Source organism: Barbus barbus, assembly GCF_936440315.1.
Source record: "Barbus barbus genome assembly, chromosome: 42".
Classification (NCBI taxonomy): Eukaryota; Metazoa; Chordata; class Actinopteri; order Cypriniformes; family Cyprinidae; genus Barbus; species Barbus barbus.
The window spans coordinates 15,543,041-15,560,800 of NC_136720.1; the positions used below are offsets into that span (position 1 = coordinate 15,543,041).

General features: G+C 37.3%; 1 protein-coding gene across 3 annotated transcripts; it reads left to right on the forward strand.

Moving 5' to 3' along the window:
- The first annotated feature begins 457 nt into the window (after window positions 1–457).
- Window positions 458–16,215, forward strand: LOC306861250 (decorin-like). 3 transcript variants are annotated; one of them, XM_079403426.1, is made up of 9 exons: window positions 461–875; window positions 4,738–4,905; window positions 6,121–6,373; window positions 12,095–12,207; window positions 13,114–13,327; window positions 13,702–13,815; window positions 13,926–14,019; window positions 15,522–15,660; window positions 15,745–16,215. In XM_079403426.1, exons 3-9 carry the CDS (start codon window positions 6,136–6,138, stop codon window positions 15,943–15,945), a joined length of 1,113 nt encoding a protein of 370 aa, XP_079259552.1. In that variant the 5' UTR covers window positions 461–875; window positions 4,738–4,905; window positions 6,121–6,135; the 3' UTR covers window positions 15,946–16,215. The 3 variants fall into 3 exon arrangements, with proteins under 3 accessions (XP_079259550.1, XP_079259552.1, XP_079259551.1); XM_079403424.1 differs by lacking the exon at window positions 4,738–4,905 and having other exon boundaries at window positions 458–875; XM_079403425.1 differs by lacking the exon at window positions 4,738–4,905 and having other exon boundaries at window positions 461–865.
- The last annotated feature ends 1,545 nt before the right edge of the window (window positions 16,216–17,760 follow it).

A 17,760-nucleotide genomic window follows, 5' to 3' on the forward strand; every position in this document is an offset into this window, starting at 1 on the left:
TCTTTTCTGTCTCCAGAAAGTGTGCCAGAAAATCCCAAAAGCTTTAAGATTTAGGAGGATTGAATCGTACCAGTTTGACCCAGTCTTTCAATTTAGACAGAAAAGAAGAGAAAGTCAGGCAAATGTAGAATAACCGAAATAATAAAGATAGAGAAGAAAAACTGGGTCCTGATTTCAGTAACTAGCTGAACTCAAGCCAGCTCCTCCCTCCCCATTTTGGGTACCTCCATTTGCACATTCAATGCTCTTCCATGCCTGTTACTCCGTACAAATAAACAAGCCTAATACGGATTTGGACATGTTGTACATGTGTGTGCGGCTGAGGTTACGGGTCACCGAATAAGTTTCTTGTTTCAAAAGAAACAAAAGTATGGTGGGTGGAAAGGAGGGGAATGTTTCCACCATGCAAAAAAAGCAGCCGAAAAGACTATAAGAGGGAGGTAGCCGAGCCGCTTTTGTCATATCCAGAATTCCCTATCTTTACCAGATGACACTGTATGGGAACTTGCCAATGCCTGTATAGTCGCAGCCTCTCGTCTCCCAACTTTTTTCCCCCTCGTTTTTCTTGTTCCAACTGCATTTGGACCGCTCCAGACCGGGGGAAGTTCTTCTCCAATTGTCTCATTTGAAAAGGACGAAGAAATCAACCCCTCCCTCTCTCCTTTTCTTCCCTCCCTCCCTCCACTCGTCCTCTCTCTCTCTCCCTCTCTGTCCTTCTCCATCCCCTCCCCCCGTGACAGAGCACACCTGCCTGATCTTGGCTGCAGGCGTCCATACAGCGATCAGCCCTCGGCCTGCCGTGCTGCACATCGGCTCCAGCCCTCTCTGGATTTGCGGATCTTCGTCTGCAGCTTTACAAGCTCCTGTACGTGCAGGTAAGATCAGCTCACCCTATGCTTTCCTCTTCTGAGTAATGAAAAGCAGGGATTTTGATTTAGAGAACAGACTGACCGTCTCAAAGAGAGGTGGACGGATTGCACTGATGAAATGTGGGTATAACCCTTCGGGAATCTGCGGTTTGGTGGTTTCTGCAGTTCATTAGGGCTTGGAGCAGAAATGAGGACTTTGCATTGGAAGTTTTCAATGAATTTGCTTGATTCTGGCATATCCTAGATGAGTTAATTCAAGAAATCGTATGCAAAAGAGAGAATACATTAGTGTGCCGATGATACAAATGCATTTATTTTAAAATCTCCTGTGTTTAATAGCTTTGCATGTGGATTAAGGTTGCATTCTGATGAGAAAATCTCAAGCCAGAAAAGTGTATGTTCATGCAAACTGATTGCAGAGGTGATTTTCTTTGTTGTTCAGTTGGAGAGGACAAGACTTTTTCAGATTTTTGCCAAATTGTGACAAGTATCCTTGCTCTTTGAAACCCCTTCACACAAACGCACTGTTGTGAAAAAGCCATTAACTTTTCGAGTGCCCTTATTCTCTCTGCTCCCGAGTTTTCCATTCCAGTTTTTCTTCCTTTTGTGCGCGCCACTTGGCATTTAGAAAGAGTTCATGTAAGGCCTGAAAACACTAGAGGAATTCTCTCCTCGGATAGACCTGTCTGGAGAGACGTTTCGTCCTCTGGCCTCGCTCTGAATCTGCTTGCCTCCACTCGCTCGAAGTCGCATCCTAAACTCTTTATCCCTGGTGTGGAAGCCAAAGTGCCTTGAGCCATATCTGCTGAAGGATGAAAGCACTCTGAAGGAGAAAAGAGAGAGATGGAGAGAGTGAGAGCGTGGGACTGGTGTCTCATTAATCCTTTAATGATAAAGCTTCCTTCCAATCGCAGGCAAGTCTGACAAGGAACTTCCTGGTAATCCCACCACAAAATTCCCAGCTAACTCAAAACATTCAGTGGAGGTGGGGTGAGGAAGAGGCAGCCGAGGGTTAAGACACATTCATCAGGCTTTTTAGTCGGGTTAATTGGGTCATGTATTTCTCTTTTGTTGGGGTTGGAGTTGAGGTTCGATTTGGGGTTGGGTTTTTGTCCTCTTTTGTATGGTTTACAACTTTCACTAATTGCGAATAGAACTCACGTACACAGTTTGTACCATGACAGGAAACTCTTGTCCCTCTCTTCCTCTCTTCAAAGGCAGCGTCCTCGGGCCATGCAATAAGTATTCTTTGGAAGCCAAAGGTCTCCATTTGGCTCCAACTATTTGATGTTAGAAAGAGAGAGTTATTAAAGCCATGCTGGTCACTGCCTGCTTTTTCCTCTCTTTATTTGCCTTTTAACCCTAAAACACTGGAGCTTTGGACCAAAGTCAAAGCAGTTGCTTATAAGGAAGTGAAAGGATGAGTGTAAGAGTGCATGAATGTAAATGTGAGCAACTGGGATTGTCTTAGATACATTATAGTCATGGTCATGGGCTCAAACCTTTATTCATTCATTTTTGGGCCAAAATAATCAGCCGGCCTTCAGCATATAATTGCTTATTCAACATCTGAATAACTTCTTGAGGCTTTCGGGTAGGTCCTTTTGAAGACAACCATGTTTTATGGGTTTCTGTGAGAAAGTCTAATTGTGCTCTGGCAGTGGCTTTGGAGTTTGGTTTAGTGGTCTGGAACCAGCCTGAGCGCACAGGGCAGAGTGGTTGAAGCCCTTGAATGCTAGTGTAGTCCAGGAGTGCAGTTTGTTGAGCTCAATATTAAGTCCACATTTTTTAGGCTTTTGAACATTGAGTATTGTATCTTTTTGTGCTTTTGTTTTGACACATGACTCATTGGAATGAACAGATAATTACATTTCTGAAACATTCTCTCAGTGTTTGGGGAATTCAGGATATTTTAGAGCTTTCAGTGGAAGAATGCTTTCATAAATAAAAGGCAGGTTTCGGGGTGCAATGTTAAGACTGGTCTATGTGGATGTTTTAAAATGAAGGGAGCACACGTTTTAAATGCCCTGTAGCCTGTAAATACCTTTCTGTGAGTCATTGCTGAAAGGAGCAACAGGTCAATGAATGTGTGTGTGTGTGTGTGTGTGTGTGATGAGTAGAGCTGCATTCTGTTTTCAATATGCAGTTTACACTATTTTAATAGAGTGTTTAATACCAAATGCCAGTAAACATTTCTTGTTTTAAGCATAAACTCAATTTTGATGACTTTTTATTTCCAGAAAGCAAGACTTATTACCTTTTAAGTAAATAAATATATAAATATAAGTAAATAAATATCTTGATTTTAACATAAACACTGAGTTTGATCACATGACCTCATCTTCCGCCACACTATCCCATAAATCACTTATAGTGCTTTGAATAAGTCAACCTTTCTCAGACATAATGCAGTATTAATAATGCAGTACAAAACCATAATTACTGAACAATCTAATGTTTTGCTTACATTTCTGTAACATAAGCCACCTGTGGTTGAGCAGTCTTGAGATTCAATTCAAAATTAGTATATGTGTAGAGTATATAAAATATTTATGTTAGGTCTGGTGATAGTCTATATTGTATTGCCTATATTACTGATGTTAGATGTTTTATCAAAACAGGTCCCCATGTTTTTTGGTTTTTAAATTTATCTTGTTTTAAGGACATTTGCAACAAGACAAGAATTGGTTGATTGAGGGAGAGAAAGCTAGAAATGTCAACCCTCCCTTTTTCTCTGCAGAGACAAATCAGACCTGCTGTGATACAACCCAGACCTCAAGATACTGAAAGACTAGAAGGGAGAGTGAAAAGAAAGGTAGAAATGCTTGGAGAAAGCGAGGAAAAGTGGAAATTTTCCTGTCTCTTAATCATTACAAGCCCACATTTATAACCAGAAACAGGCTAGAGCTGATTTTGGGTTCTGTGAAACACTTCAGTTGGAGCAGACTGGTGCCCAGACGGAGAGAAATCAAAGACGAAGGCCTGTAACAACCTGGCAGAAGCTAGTAGTTATGCACAGAACTGTGTCTGTGAAAAATTGATTTAAACTAAGCTCTGATAATCGTTGTCACATGGAGACATATGACACTGGTCCATTAGTTCCTGTTGAGAGGAACACAGCATCCTTCCTGTTGAATTGGTTTCCAACTGCTTTCCCTTTGATGTGATATTGGCATTTTTTAACAATGTATAAAGCACAATGTTCAAGTAAAAAAAAAAAAAAAAAAAAAAAAAAAATATATATATATATATATATATATATAATTTTTTAAAATATATGTAATTTTGTAAAAACACACACAAAAAAAAACATTAGAAATTACAGAGAATAAACGGTTATAAAACGATGCAGATAATACTGAACATGTTTAAGTAATCACATTGATTGAATTAAATGAATCAAACTATTGATTGCTTAAATTCAATATTCAATGAATCTAAAAGGATTCATAAATATGTGTAGGTCTCTTAAGTTGTGCATTCACAAAGTGCTTAGACAAAATTTTTAGAGTCTGTCAATATAATAAGATATTAATAATTTGTAATTCAGTGTCTATGCAAACACATAAAAAATGTATTGTGTGCTAGAACCAAACTTGACCTACAACCAATACCTCCCATGTAAACCCATTGCATGTTCACACATTGTGATTCGTTTGGGTGGTTTTAGTTAAAATGTAAATGTGTTATGCTGCAGTTCCTTATAAAGTTATCAGTTTATTTATTGAAATGCTAATTTTTACTCCTGTTTTATGATTGGTGATTGTGAACTTTGTACCCTGCCTGTTTTTCCCAACAAAGCCATGACACCATCAGTCTGTCTTGTCTGTTTGCCTGGCTCTCATAGCAGCCTGTGGTTTGTTGACAGGATGCAACTCAAATGCAGCAACAGCCTCCCATGATCCCCCTGCAAACAGAATTGCTCATGGTGACAGCCTGTAATGCTCAGAGGGCTTTTCATGCTGCTGACCAGCTCCTGGGGCTCTAAACTCCTACTGTGGCTTCATTCCTGCTGGGAATACATATAGAAAAAAAGGTTTGTGCAGCTCAACCGATAGAGCGCAAGGTCATGGGTTAAATTCCCAAGAACGCACAAGCAAAAAACTACCTTGAATGCACTGTAAATCTACCAAATACTTCAATGTTAAAGGGCACAGTACTGCAGTGTGTTTGCTCAAAGCGTCTCATTGCCCACTGGGTCAAAGGTAATTAATGGTGTCTGACTTGATGGATGTTGTATCCAGGCCTGAAAACGTAGTATTAAATTAAATAGCATGTCTAAATTGAGGTCGGCAAGTTGTTGTTTTGAAATGCCGTTGAATAAAACTACAATTTCTCATTGTTTTTCTTGAAACATGGATACTGGTTGAGCTAAAGAACCTCAGAAAATTGTTTCAACATGCAAATCAACAGTGACGAGAAATCAGAGGTTGAAGGTCACTTGCCGTTTTTCTTTTTCTTCTGAAACTTCTTGGTCTTTTGAGAGAAACCGTTATATCTACACTTTCTGTACTTACGATTATCCAACTGAAGTTTTTTTATGGTTCCTCAATGGAATATATCACAAGGTTCAAGTTATATAGATCTGCAGCGAGATTGAATGTATATATCATTGTGTTCTTTTGCTTGAGAAATTAAGAAAAGCTCTTTTCCAGAAGTTTGTCAAGGTCAAGCTCTGGGTTTCCAAAGTTTAACAACAGAGGCACAGTGGTTATTCGCTGTCCAAGTGACGTGGCTGCCCGGAGGATTTGAACTACTGTAATTATGCTGTATGTTGATTACATGAACCTGAGATGACCCTGAAAAGTCAAACTGAGCTCTGGGAGTTTTTGTACCTACTTTACAATTTCCTCGTTGTTCAGAAACGTCCAGCTGCTCCTCAAACATATGTTTATGTATGGGCTCATGGACAGCTTTGTGCACTCTATCTGAGAGAGAACATGGTTATTGTTTTTTTTCTGAATGAGGGCAAGAATGAGTTTGGTTATGGAGTTTAAAACGCATTTAGTCATATAAGCTAACCATCTGTCTAACAGCATGAAAAGCTGCAACCAGAGACCTTTAAAATCTAATATACACCTAAATTTGACCCTTGACCTCTGCCTAGTTATCATCCACATTGCTCAGTCACATTCATGCTCTCTAGATTTGTCGTTTGACTTTTAACCTTTCACCATCACAGGTCCTGAGATGCTACCCAGCATATCGCCTCTCACCTTTAACCCCTTCTCTTCTCCATTTTATCCTCCAGGCCTCCATCAGCAACATGAAATCGGCCTGTCTCTCCCTGCTTTTGGTGTCCGTATGCTGGGCTCTGCCCTTCCGTCAGTCCGGCTTCATGGACTTCATGATGGAGGACGAGCAGGGCTCAGGCTCTCCCATGCCTCCAGTTTATAAACCACCTGTTCAGATGCCTCCTCCACTGCTACCCGATGGGCCTGATGGACCTTTCTGCCCCTTCCGGTGCCAGTGCCATCTGCGAGTGGTCCAGTGTTCTGATCTAGGTAACGACTTTATGACACTAGACTAGACTGCTTGATGAAAGCTGCATAGGCCTATTTGACCCTTTTTTTTTTTTAAGAATCAGTGTTTCTGGCTGGATGTAAGCAATGATCAATGAAAATAACAAACTTGATGGCATTTGCCAGTCAAAATTCAGAGTATAACCACAGACTGGCAACAGTTTGTTCGCTATCTGTCTGATTGTCTACATATTGGTCATAAAACTGGAAAGTACTTTCTCTGGCAAGCTGTAATTTTTAGGTGCAGTATGTAATATTGACAGCTAGAGGTTGAAATGATTCCAATTTCAAAATATTAGAGACGGTTGTTTCTCCCTCCCCCTCCTCCTCAGACTTGACACTCAGATTAAGGACACCTGACAGAAAAAAAAGTGACCTTTTGCAGGGAGCTTGATTGACAGGCGATCTGACAAATCATATCTCTGAATCCACCTTTTTGTCCAACAAACAAACCAGACAGGAGAGTAGATTAACTTCAGTGGACTTAAGGTCTTTGCACACTGTGTCTGAAATTTTCATATGCGTTTTTTTGTTTTCATCATCGTCATGCACAGAAACCTTGCACACTGAGTCAAAATGCTTGCTACGAATGTGAAAATGCAGAAAATCAAACCTAATCAGAATTTTTTTTATGACGGACGAAAGTTTCGGAGACAGTGTGTAAACATGATTGACACAACGTGTGGTTGTATTTATTTTTTATCATGCAAAAATTTTGGACTCGGTGTGCAAAGACCTATAAACTTGAAAAATGGTGTGTATGGACATCTTTCCACTGTTGAAATAAAATACCTTCTAATGTTCATACATGTTTATTTTGTGCTTTTACTAGTAAATATGAAAAGATAATCAGTTCATGTGCCACTTGAACTGAAGCACTACAGTGATCTGTCACGACACATTAAAGGGCAACAGAATGGTATTTATTGTTTGAATTTAGTAAAAAAAGGACAAAATTTGAAAGTTAAGACTTTATTTCATACCAGAAGTAGCCTGCTCTGTCTTGTCTGTCGACATGTTGTCAGTTTCCTCTTTGCTTCGTGATGTATTTTTCACTGCGTGAGAACATGATGACAATAGAAGGCAACAAGCTGTCGTAAATCCATGAGTTAAATTATCTGCGTTTTAATATGCCTTTTGTCATAAGCCGGGTTTCCATCCAAAGTTGCAAATTTAACAATATTGGAATATCGCATAAAACATTTGTGACTATGCACAGCTTCCATCCAATGAGTCAAAGAGAACAAAATCGTCACTTCCTGATAAACTGGCACTAAATATCACTAAGAAAAGTAGTAGAAGCCACTGAAAATAATAATGTTAATATATAATAAATTACTTGCGCCTCAGAGCGAGCAGACGAAACCATAAATGTGGTCATTGCTTTAGGAGGGGGATGTCTGCTGTTTGAGAATGAAGTCGTGAAAGACAGTTCTGGGAGGGAACTATACAGAAATACTTTGATGACAGACTTTGCTCAGGCATTTCAGAATTACCATAACAACATTTCAGATGCTGTGCAAAGAGATCAGTCTGCTGGTTTGTCAAAGTTACATCACTTTTTTGTTGCGCATCAAGGAATTTATTCCATTATTAATTTCCAATTTATTTCCATCCCCCATTCTTCGCATTAACCCTTTTTCACACAAGTCATTTCCATCACTCGTTTCTGATGTGATGCTTCGAAATTCACATAAAAACAGGGTGATGGAAACATAGCTATAGAGGGTTTTATGCTCAGGCTTTTAAATTCGGGTAGTTTGTTTGCTGGCCTCTGTGGCTGCAATACACCACTCAGAACTCCCTTGCAATGGTCCTGTTTTTCGACTGTATGACTTGCAAAACCTTCAAACATTGAGCTTGTAAAATAATTTAAAACTTTCAGAAAAGGCTTTGTCAAGCCAACATCAAAGTTTGTCTTTTTTTCATGCTGATTAATATGTTAAATTTTTTTCCTTTCCATTTCCATAGTTTACACCTGATGTCAATTATTTCATGACATAAAACTGTCCAAGGCCAAGCAGCCATGAACAAAACCTCTCTCTTTGTTTGATCTGCCCATTGTTGAGTCATCATTGAATTACTAATGTCACTGTTTCAGAACCACTTTAAATGTTTTCATATGCTGTTAACTGCCCTCACTTCTGTAGATGACTAGGCACTAACCTCCAGACGGCTGCCTCATTTTCCTAATTGAATCCCCAGGCGTGTGTTTGTTAATAAGTGAAAAAGTCAAGTCTGTTCTTTAATTAGGTTACTTCCTGTAAAACTGCCCTGTCTGCTAGGTCACTGTGATCTACACAGAAAAGAACATTAGAAACAACACATAGTTGACTGATCCTTCTTAATTGTTCTGCCATTATCCCTAATGTTTCACTAAGTTTACTTTCTTTGACATAAGTTCCCCTTTTTACCCTTTCAAAATATGTTTAGCATCAGATCCTCCAAGAAATATGTGAATGTGGTTATGTTAGTAACACTTTATAGTATAGGGACCAATTCTCAATATTATTTACATGCCTATTATTAACATATTGGCTGTTTACTTATAAAGCATATATTCTGCATGACCAGATTCTACATCCCTAATCCTACCCAATACTTAACAACTACCTTACTAATAAGCAGCAAATTAGGAGTTTATCAAGTAAAAAGTTGTAGTTAATAGTTTGTTAATGGTGAGATATATTAAAATAAAGTGTAAACAGATACATTACTATATATGGATATCACAGATAGATTAATTCTTCAATAATAATTGCCTACAGGGATTTGATTAAGTCAGACGGTCATATTAAAATTTGAAATGATTATGTAATATTTACAGCATTATTAATTTACTGAACGTAGAGTTAACAAGGGTTAATAAAGCATTTCCCAGCATGCTTTATCCTGTATTGTAGTGTAACTAAATTGCTGTAACATATTTTCTCAGTTAGCGTAGCTTTTTATAAACAGGAAATTTAGAGGTCTGTTTGATAGACAGAATGTCTGTTTGGAAAGAAATACTGTTGACCAGGCAAAACAGCAGTTCTCAGTAATTATTTCACAATGTTAACACTCAGCCCCAGTTAAAGTGGACAGGGAAAGAACGAGAATGAAAATGGGACCGAGAACAAGGACAAATAAGAGAAGAGTGAATATTTGAGGCCTCCAGCACTCATCTGTTCCGCAGGTCTTTTGGAATGAAACAGACCTGGCAAAGAATGGAGGGAGGGGGGATAAGTGTGCCGACAGGCCTGTTCTCCATCTAACTTCACCTATTTTCAGTGAAATATGTTACCCAGTTTATACAGCTCTTCAGCTGCAAGGCAAAACCGTCTGGAAATACTGCCAGAACCCAAGAACAACCAATGGCAAAAATGAATTTGTTTGTCTAGAAAAGTTTGATTAAGGGCTGGCTTGTGTTTTTACTTCCTATCAACGGGCTGTAAGTGTGAGATACTCTCTCTTTTAGGTACCAGTTGATTTGAGGTTAGCATTTTTTGTGTTACAAGTGAGATAAGTGTAAAATATTAATTTTTTTGAGCGTTATGGGCCACAGTGTAGTGTGATTTCCATTGTGAAAATCTTGTGGATTAAACAGCATCTCCCAGTTTTATCAGTAAAAGAAGTATAGGAATGAGTTTAGCATCTATGAGTCTGTTAATAATGTTTTTGTGTTTTTCTCTGCTCTTGATTTTGATTCAATTGCTGATTTCAGTGGCTAAATAGTATTTCTAGCCACAGAGGACAATTTGTTTTTGAATAGTTTATTGTTTGTTCCATAAGAGTTGCCAATGGACTGCACATTCTGATTATCTCATCGCCATTTGGGTTAAAATTATAACTTGTTTACTCAAACAACTGAAGTTTTCATTGTGTTATTAGAGCTTTTAGGATTACATACTGATAATATAGTCCATAGTAAAAACACATTTTGACCTAAATTGATTGCTGTGATTTTGCCCGAGACATGTAGCCACTGGAAAATAAGACTAAACAGCCGAACGAAAGGAACATATGTGAGACATCTCAGCAAGAGTGATGCGTACAACTGTGATCTCTGTGTCCTCTGTCCTGTGGTTATATAATTAACAGGGACATATTCTTAAACCGTTTATACACATGCAGTGATGGGGAAACTCACCGTAAAACAAAACCAAGCAATGTTTGTGTGAGGTTCAGCCTAAAAAGCTTTTAGAGTTGCTAGAGCAGATATGTTTGTGTGTATGTATGTGTCATATGCTTTCCTATGTTTTTCTTATGTTTGAAGCAAACACTATGATACACAGTGGCCCCCAAAAGCTTTTGGACATTTAAAATATATACAATTAATTTGTTAAGGATGTACATTTTTTTGAGCAAACTTTGTGAAATGTTAAGTTCGGGAAAACATTTCAAACAAAGTGTGTTTGTGCTGTTTTTATTCATAATATGTGCCACTTTATTATATTTTTGTTGTATCGTCAAAGACATTCATACAAATGGAAGTGTCTAAATACTTTATTTTAAGGACCAATTCTCCCTAATAACTAACTATTAACTACTCCTAATTTGCTGTAGTTGTTTAGGTAGTTGTTAAGTTTAAGAATTAGGTCTAAATAAGGTCATGCTGAATAAAGCATGAATATGTGCTTTATAAGTACTAATAAATATGCTTGTAATATGCATGCTAATAAGCCACGAGTTAATAATGAGAATTGGTCCTTAAAATAAAGTGTTACCATACGTTTTGGTTTTCACTGTCTATTCCATTCATGTAACCTGGTCTGCAGCACATTAAATGAAAGCTGTGCGACACTGTCGTCCAATGTTGGCAAAATCAAATTCCCCTTGTGTGGAAATCTTATGTCAGCTTTTTCAGTTGACAGCATCGTACAGCTTTTATAATCCTTCCAAGAAAAACGGAGATATCTGGCATAAGAGTGGTCTATGATTAAGAGTGGTTTCGCAACGCTAAAACTTACGTGAACCATCATCATAACTCTTCACTGTGTTGCACTCTGGAAATGGATTGGTTTGGTGTCCAACTGCACATTCAGACTTTTTTTTTCAGTCAACTGAGTCCTTTTGAAACCCTCCTGGTTTTGTAAAGAGTTGATTCATTGTTCATTTTGATGCTGTTTTCAGTGTTTTAAATGCTTTATAGTTGTACTTAATTCGACTGGACTGCTCAGGCCCTGTAGCTCGTGAAATTTAATTTTATTTTTTTATTTTATAATTCAGATTATGAGATGAATAAAGATGAAGAGAAAGTATTCTTAAGCAATGATATTATATATATATATATATATATATAATAAGATATTTATAGTTAAAACTTTTTTTTTTTTTTTTTTTTTTAAGAAATTCTTCTAGTTACGCATGTAGAGTAGTAGCTCATAAAAGTTAATAGAAACATTTCTATAAAAGGTTTTGTCTATACAAAGATGGCTGGAGCTGGAGCTCATTCAAAACAAAGACCACTCCAGAGTTCATATTCATTTTAAATGTTTTTCAAGAATGTGGCTGCTCTATTTAGTACCACCGTTTACACTCTTCAAAGATTTTTAATTTTTTTTTGTTCGTATCTGGGTGTGTTGTGTTGATGTTGGACCCGAATCCATTTGTCTACAGCTGATTTGATTTCAAAGTAGATTCTAACCATAAAAGCCCAGATCAGCTCATATCCAATTTCATCAGTGTCATTTTTCTTACTGCTTGTGGTTTTGTTTCTCTCAGGTTTGAAGAACAGTCCAGAAAAAATTCCACTTGATACCATTCTCCTGGATTTGCAGAACAACAGGATTTCAGAGATCAGAGAAAATGACTTCAAAGGCCTGAAGAGTCTCCAAGTGAGATATTCAATTACTTACTCTTTCCCTTGTTCGCTCTCTTTTTTTTCTCTCTCACATTTTTTTTAATTGCCTAAATTGGATCGTAGAAGCAATGACATTTCTCAATGCCCTTTTAAATCCAAGTAACCCTCACGGGACAAATCCTATTTCACTTTGATAAATGCATTTTGGGATCAATTGGCTGCTTACTGCTGATAACTGGAAGTGACAGTGTGATGTTTTTGCTATGACTTTGAAAGCGTCAATTCAATGCACAGAACATGAAGTCCAAAAGTCCAAATCAAAACCACTTGAGAGCCTCATTTCACAAAAAAGAAAAGTAATTATTTTCCCAAAAACAAATGCTTGAGCAGCACTGAAACACTCTCCAGAGAAAACACTCCAATGCTGTTTGTCTGCCAAATGTAGAATTGGGTGCTAGAACTATGCGTTGCAACCACAGCGATCTTTGAAGGCAAATAGATGCTCTAATTTTTCGAAAACACTGCAAAAAATTGCTCTCAGTGTGAGAAATGTGTCATTCCCAGGTGCACAAGTGTAATGATTCACTTTTGGAGCAGATCCATTGTCCAGCCTTCAATAAATAAGCAGCCTCCCGTCGAGGGCCCTTTGCCGTTTCTCGCTTTCCAAGCTCAACATCCACATGGTGCCTGGATCAAAATGCAATCAGAACATAAAAAATGAAGATTTTTATGCACTGGACTGTAGTATAGATTATAGCAAGTAGCTAGTGAAATTTTTATGACTGAATGTCAGGAGTGAAAAAAATATTACCGATTTGAACACAAACTAAACTGAACTGACTAACTAAAACTTTGTGCATTTAAACACTAATAACTAAAGAATTATACCAATAATTTGCATCTGCCATAAAGTTCCTAAAGGAATGTCTTTTTTTTTCAGACACTTATCCTGATCAACAATAAGATCACCATTATTCATGCCAAGGCCTTTTCTTCTCTGATCAATTTGGAGAGACTCTACCTGTCCAAGAATCTCCTTAAGGATGTTCCTGCTAACATTCCGAAAAGCCTGCAGGAGCTGCGCATTCACGAGAACCAGATTAACAAGATAAAGAAGTCCTCCTTTGCCGGCATGGCCAATGTCATCGTCATGGGTAGGATTTTTTCCCCGTGCTTATTAAAAAAGCATATGTGGAAGTGGCTTTTTTTGGGTTAGCACATTTTATGTTAGCTGCATTTAGATGATGATGCATTCGATTTTGAACGTGATATTGCATAGCCTGTCAGTGAACTATGGCTCTGTGTATTAAATGCCGATCTATCTTAAAGCGCGTGAAGGAGATTTACTACTAATCACAGAACCGGCTATACTGACTTGATGCGCATGATCATCGCATTCGATTATTTGCACAGCCCTAGCTGCATTATTACATATTTATTTATTTAATCCTGCACTCAAAGGAATAACACGTTAATAAATTTTATTAATCATGTGTTTTATAAATATTATACATACTGCCCATTCTAGAGCTGGGCTCTAACCCTCTGAGTAGCTCTGGAGTTGATAATGGTGCCTTCGCTGATCTGAAGAGGGTTTCTTACATCCGAATTGCTGACACCAACATCACATCCATTCCCAAAGGTACAGAATCATCCCTATTGTGAATAATCATGGAGGCCCGTTTCACTTCAGTGAATTGTATCAATATAATATCACTGTGTTTTCATTAATCTGTCTCAAAAAATGTTCAGGTCTGCCCAGCTCTCTTTTTGAACTTCACTTGGATGGAAACAAGATCACCAAAGTGACCGCAGACAGTCTGAAGGGCCTCAAGAACCTGTCCAAGTAAATGCATCTTTCTTGTTAATATATTTGTAATTTGTTATGCAAACAAAAAGTTCATTTTCTTTCATGGTAGAATTGATTCTGAACAGAAACAGCTAAATATGTCTTTGTATAGCTTAAAAACCTCAGCAAAATCTGACTCAGAAGGGAAAGAGTTTGATACAAAGGAAATAATAATTCAGATTTCATTAGGTTTGTTTTGAATTTGCATGAGAACGACCCTGTGAGACTCAAACACCATGACATCATAGCATGGATCAGTTTGCTTTGGATCGCACAGAGAAATTGGAACATTCATATTACAGAGATTTTCCAGTGCACATGCCGAGACTGAATCACAGCCGAGATGTTATAAAAGAGTATTGACTCAAATACAGACTGCTTTCTGAGAACACTGGAAGATTGTTTTGCTGTTGGTCTCATTATTCTGATTATATTTGATGAGGGACATTAATAATATATGTAGAAAGTGTTTCTTTATTTGGCAAAACAGCACTGAGAATGTAGGTTTATTATATATATATATATATATATATATATATATATATATATATATATATATATATATATATATATATATATATATATATATATATATATATATATATATATTCTTATTTCTTTTTATTTTCAATTTGCTGTTATTTTATCATTGTTTGTTTTATTTTAGTTTTTTTAACAGTTGTTTTTAAGAGTTTTCTAGTATAAGTTCATGCATTTTATCATTTTTGTTTTAGTATTTCAAGGCTGCCTATATTTTTATTTTTATTTTATTAATAAATAAACAACACTGACAGTCTTAAAATACTTGTATTTATTTATTTTGAGACATTAATTAAAATTTATTTAGCAAGGATGCATTGAATTGATAAAAAAGTGAAAGTAATGACATAAATATTGCAACAAAATATTTCTGATCCAAGTTAATCCTGTTCTTTTCCATTTTCATCAATGAAATGTATTCACAAAAATATAAAGCAGCAACTGTTTTCAACATGGATATTAATAAGAAATGTTTCTTGAGCTGCAAATCAGCATATTAGAATGATTTCTGATCATGTAACACTGAATACTAGAGTAATGACTGCTAAAAATTCAGCTTTATCATCACAGTAATAAATTGCATTTTAAAATATTTTAAAATAGAAACAGTTATTTTAAATAGTAATAATATTTCACAATGTTACAAATAAATACAGCCTCCGTGCGCATAAGAGACATCTTTCAAACCCCCTTACCTTTGTGTGATAGTGTACCATGTATAAAAATGTTTTTTAAAAACACTGAAAGAAAAAAATAAAATAAAATAAAATAAAATTGATTGGTGGCCCTTTTTATTTTAGTTTAGTAGGTTTGGAGTTGTAAAAATATATTTTTATTAAGTTTAACTATTTTAATTTCATTGAAAATATTTTCTTTTAGTTTTTGTTTTACTTCACATTTTTATTTTCATTTTCATTTTTCATTTTTGTTAGTGCTAATAACACGGTGTGTTTTTTCAGGCTGGGTCTGAGCCACAATGAGATCGGCGTGGTGGAGAACGGCTCTCTGGCCAACATGCCTCACCTGAGGGAACTTCACCTGGACAATAACATGCTGACTTCAGTCCCGTCCGGCCTGCCAGAACACAAATACATTCAGGTGAGAGATCTCATACAAGTTAACACACCATTTCCACACATCTTTAAGTCACACGTCGTCACACTCTTGTTCCATTGATTCCAGGTGATCTACCTTCACGCCAACAAAATTGCTGCTGTGGGAACAGAGGACTTCTGCCCACCCGGCTATAATACAAAGAAGGCCATGTACTCAGGCATCAGCCTGTTCAGTAATCCAGTGCCCTATTGGGAGGTCCAGCCCATCACCTTCCGCTGCGTCTTCGACCGCTCGGCCGTTCAACTGGGCAACTACAGAAAGAAATAGAGCGTCCAATCAGACGGCTTAGTCACTGTTTTCATCCCGCCCCTTCCTGTCTGACCTAATCCTTTCAAGCACATAACTTAGTCTGAATGTCATATCTCAGTTAACCCCAAATAAACTACAATTCCATTTTCAACATGCAGATTACTGGACAGATATTCAAATAAACAAATGCATATCAGTGTTGTATTGAACATACATATTGTGTAAGTGCAGAGGAGAACAGAAAATGTAAGATTTTGAAAAAAATAAAAATAAAATAAAGAAAGTAAAGCCATGACCACTTAGAATATCCAACAGCGCACATCACCCAGATAATGAAATGATCTTTTTCGAAGGTCACTTTGGATCTTCTGGACCTAAGCCATGTTCTTCTATGTTCTTCGCTGGCCTGCGGAGCGGGCAGCAAGGGTTTAACACATGTCAGCCAGTGCCATTAACAAGAGCTTATATGCTAGAATGTATTCAGTTATTACTTTCCGTGTAGCGCTAGTTCAGATTGTGCTGTTAAAAGTCTTAAAAAGTCATATTGTTTCTCTCGTAATCAATTGAAGTGGGAGAAAACAGGAAGTCGGGCTGTTCGAGATTCTCTTCGTCTCAAGCCAGATGCTTGGGTGGCATTTGTGTTTATTAGTTTCCTCAGATCCCGTCTTATCTATTCCCTGGTGAATATAGCGCTTCGAGATATAGAATAAACTATGTTGTCATTACGACGAACGCGATTCGCATGCTTTTTCTGCTCTGGTGACTGCCGTGTTATGTGCGAGCTTGTACCTGTGTTTCTTTCTTTTATTTTCATGTTTGTTGATCGTCTGCGGTTCAGTCTGGAAGGATCGGGAGGGAGACGGTGAACATGGACACCTCCTGCTTTCATGAGAGTCATGAATGTCTCTTGTATAGACGCTGTATATAAATGCTGTATAAAAGAATCCTATCAATGCTTTGAAGCACAAGCACTTACAGTAGTTTGGACTTTAATATATCGGCAATAAAGGTAATCCCTTTCTTCTCTCTCTCTCTCTCTCTTTCTCTCTCTCTCTGGCCAATTGAAGGCTCCAACACAGGTGTCTTTGAACCAAATAAACAGTCAAATCTCTCACCGTGCTTTCTGGGAACTGTCACTGGGTGGTTTACCGGGTTTGTTCGGGCACAGGGTTGGTTTTCAGGTAAATGAAACCGAATGAGGCCTCAAAATAACACACAGGACAAACTTTCTATGATGGATGCTACAGTCGCAGAAGGCCTTCAAGAGCTACGGTAAAAATGTCACGTTTGGGTGCTAGTTCTGTGTCAAACAAAACTCTGTTTGTGTCATTTAGGTGAATTATACAACCATTGCTCAGGTTGAAACTCTTAAGCACAAAAAAGTTAAAGCACTTTTAGGGAAAGTCAATCCAAGGAACAAAGGTTTTCAGAGCCTTTCATGTGGCTGTTTTATTGTGTCCAATAACACAAAATACCAACCAAAAAAAAGAGAAAAAAGTGTTTTTTTCTTCGCAATAAGACATTCAGTCATTTTAATTGTGTGGTTTAATTTCCTTTAATTCTTCTCAGTTTTCTGTTTTGAACTGAAATATTATTCTTTCTCTGGATTTTGTTTCTCTGATACAGAAATAGCAGGTTTTAAAAATAATAGTTGCAATTGTGTCATCTCAGTCACCACTGTAGACAAATGCGGTTTCCTGGTCGACCATAAACAAACTTTATGAAAATTAAAAAATAGTCATGAGTCTGTTTAAACACAGGGATTAGCTGTTAGGATGTTGGTTAATAGTAGCTTTTGTGGGGATGAAAAATATGATATAATTTCCTGATTTG

Excerpts from the sequence above, each read along its gene's own strand:
- LOC306861250 (XM_079403424.1), top strand. The coding sequence starts at position 6,136 with ATGAAATCGGCCTGTCTCTCCCTGCTTTTGGTGTCCGTATGCTGGGCT. Across the intron at positions 6,374-12,094 it reads GGTCCAGTGTTCTGATCTAG|GTTTGAAGAACAGTCCAGAA; the intron begins GTAACGACTTTA and ends TGTTTCTCTCAG. Across the intron at positions 15,661-15,744 it reads CAGAACACAAATACATTCAG|GTGATCTACCTTCACGCCAA; the intron begins GTGAGAGATCTC and ends CATTGATTCCAG.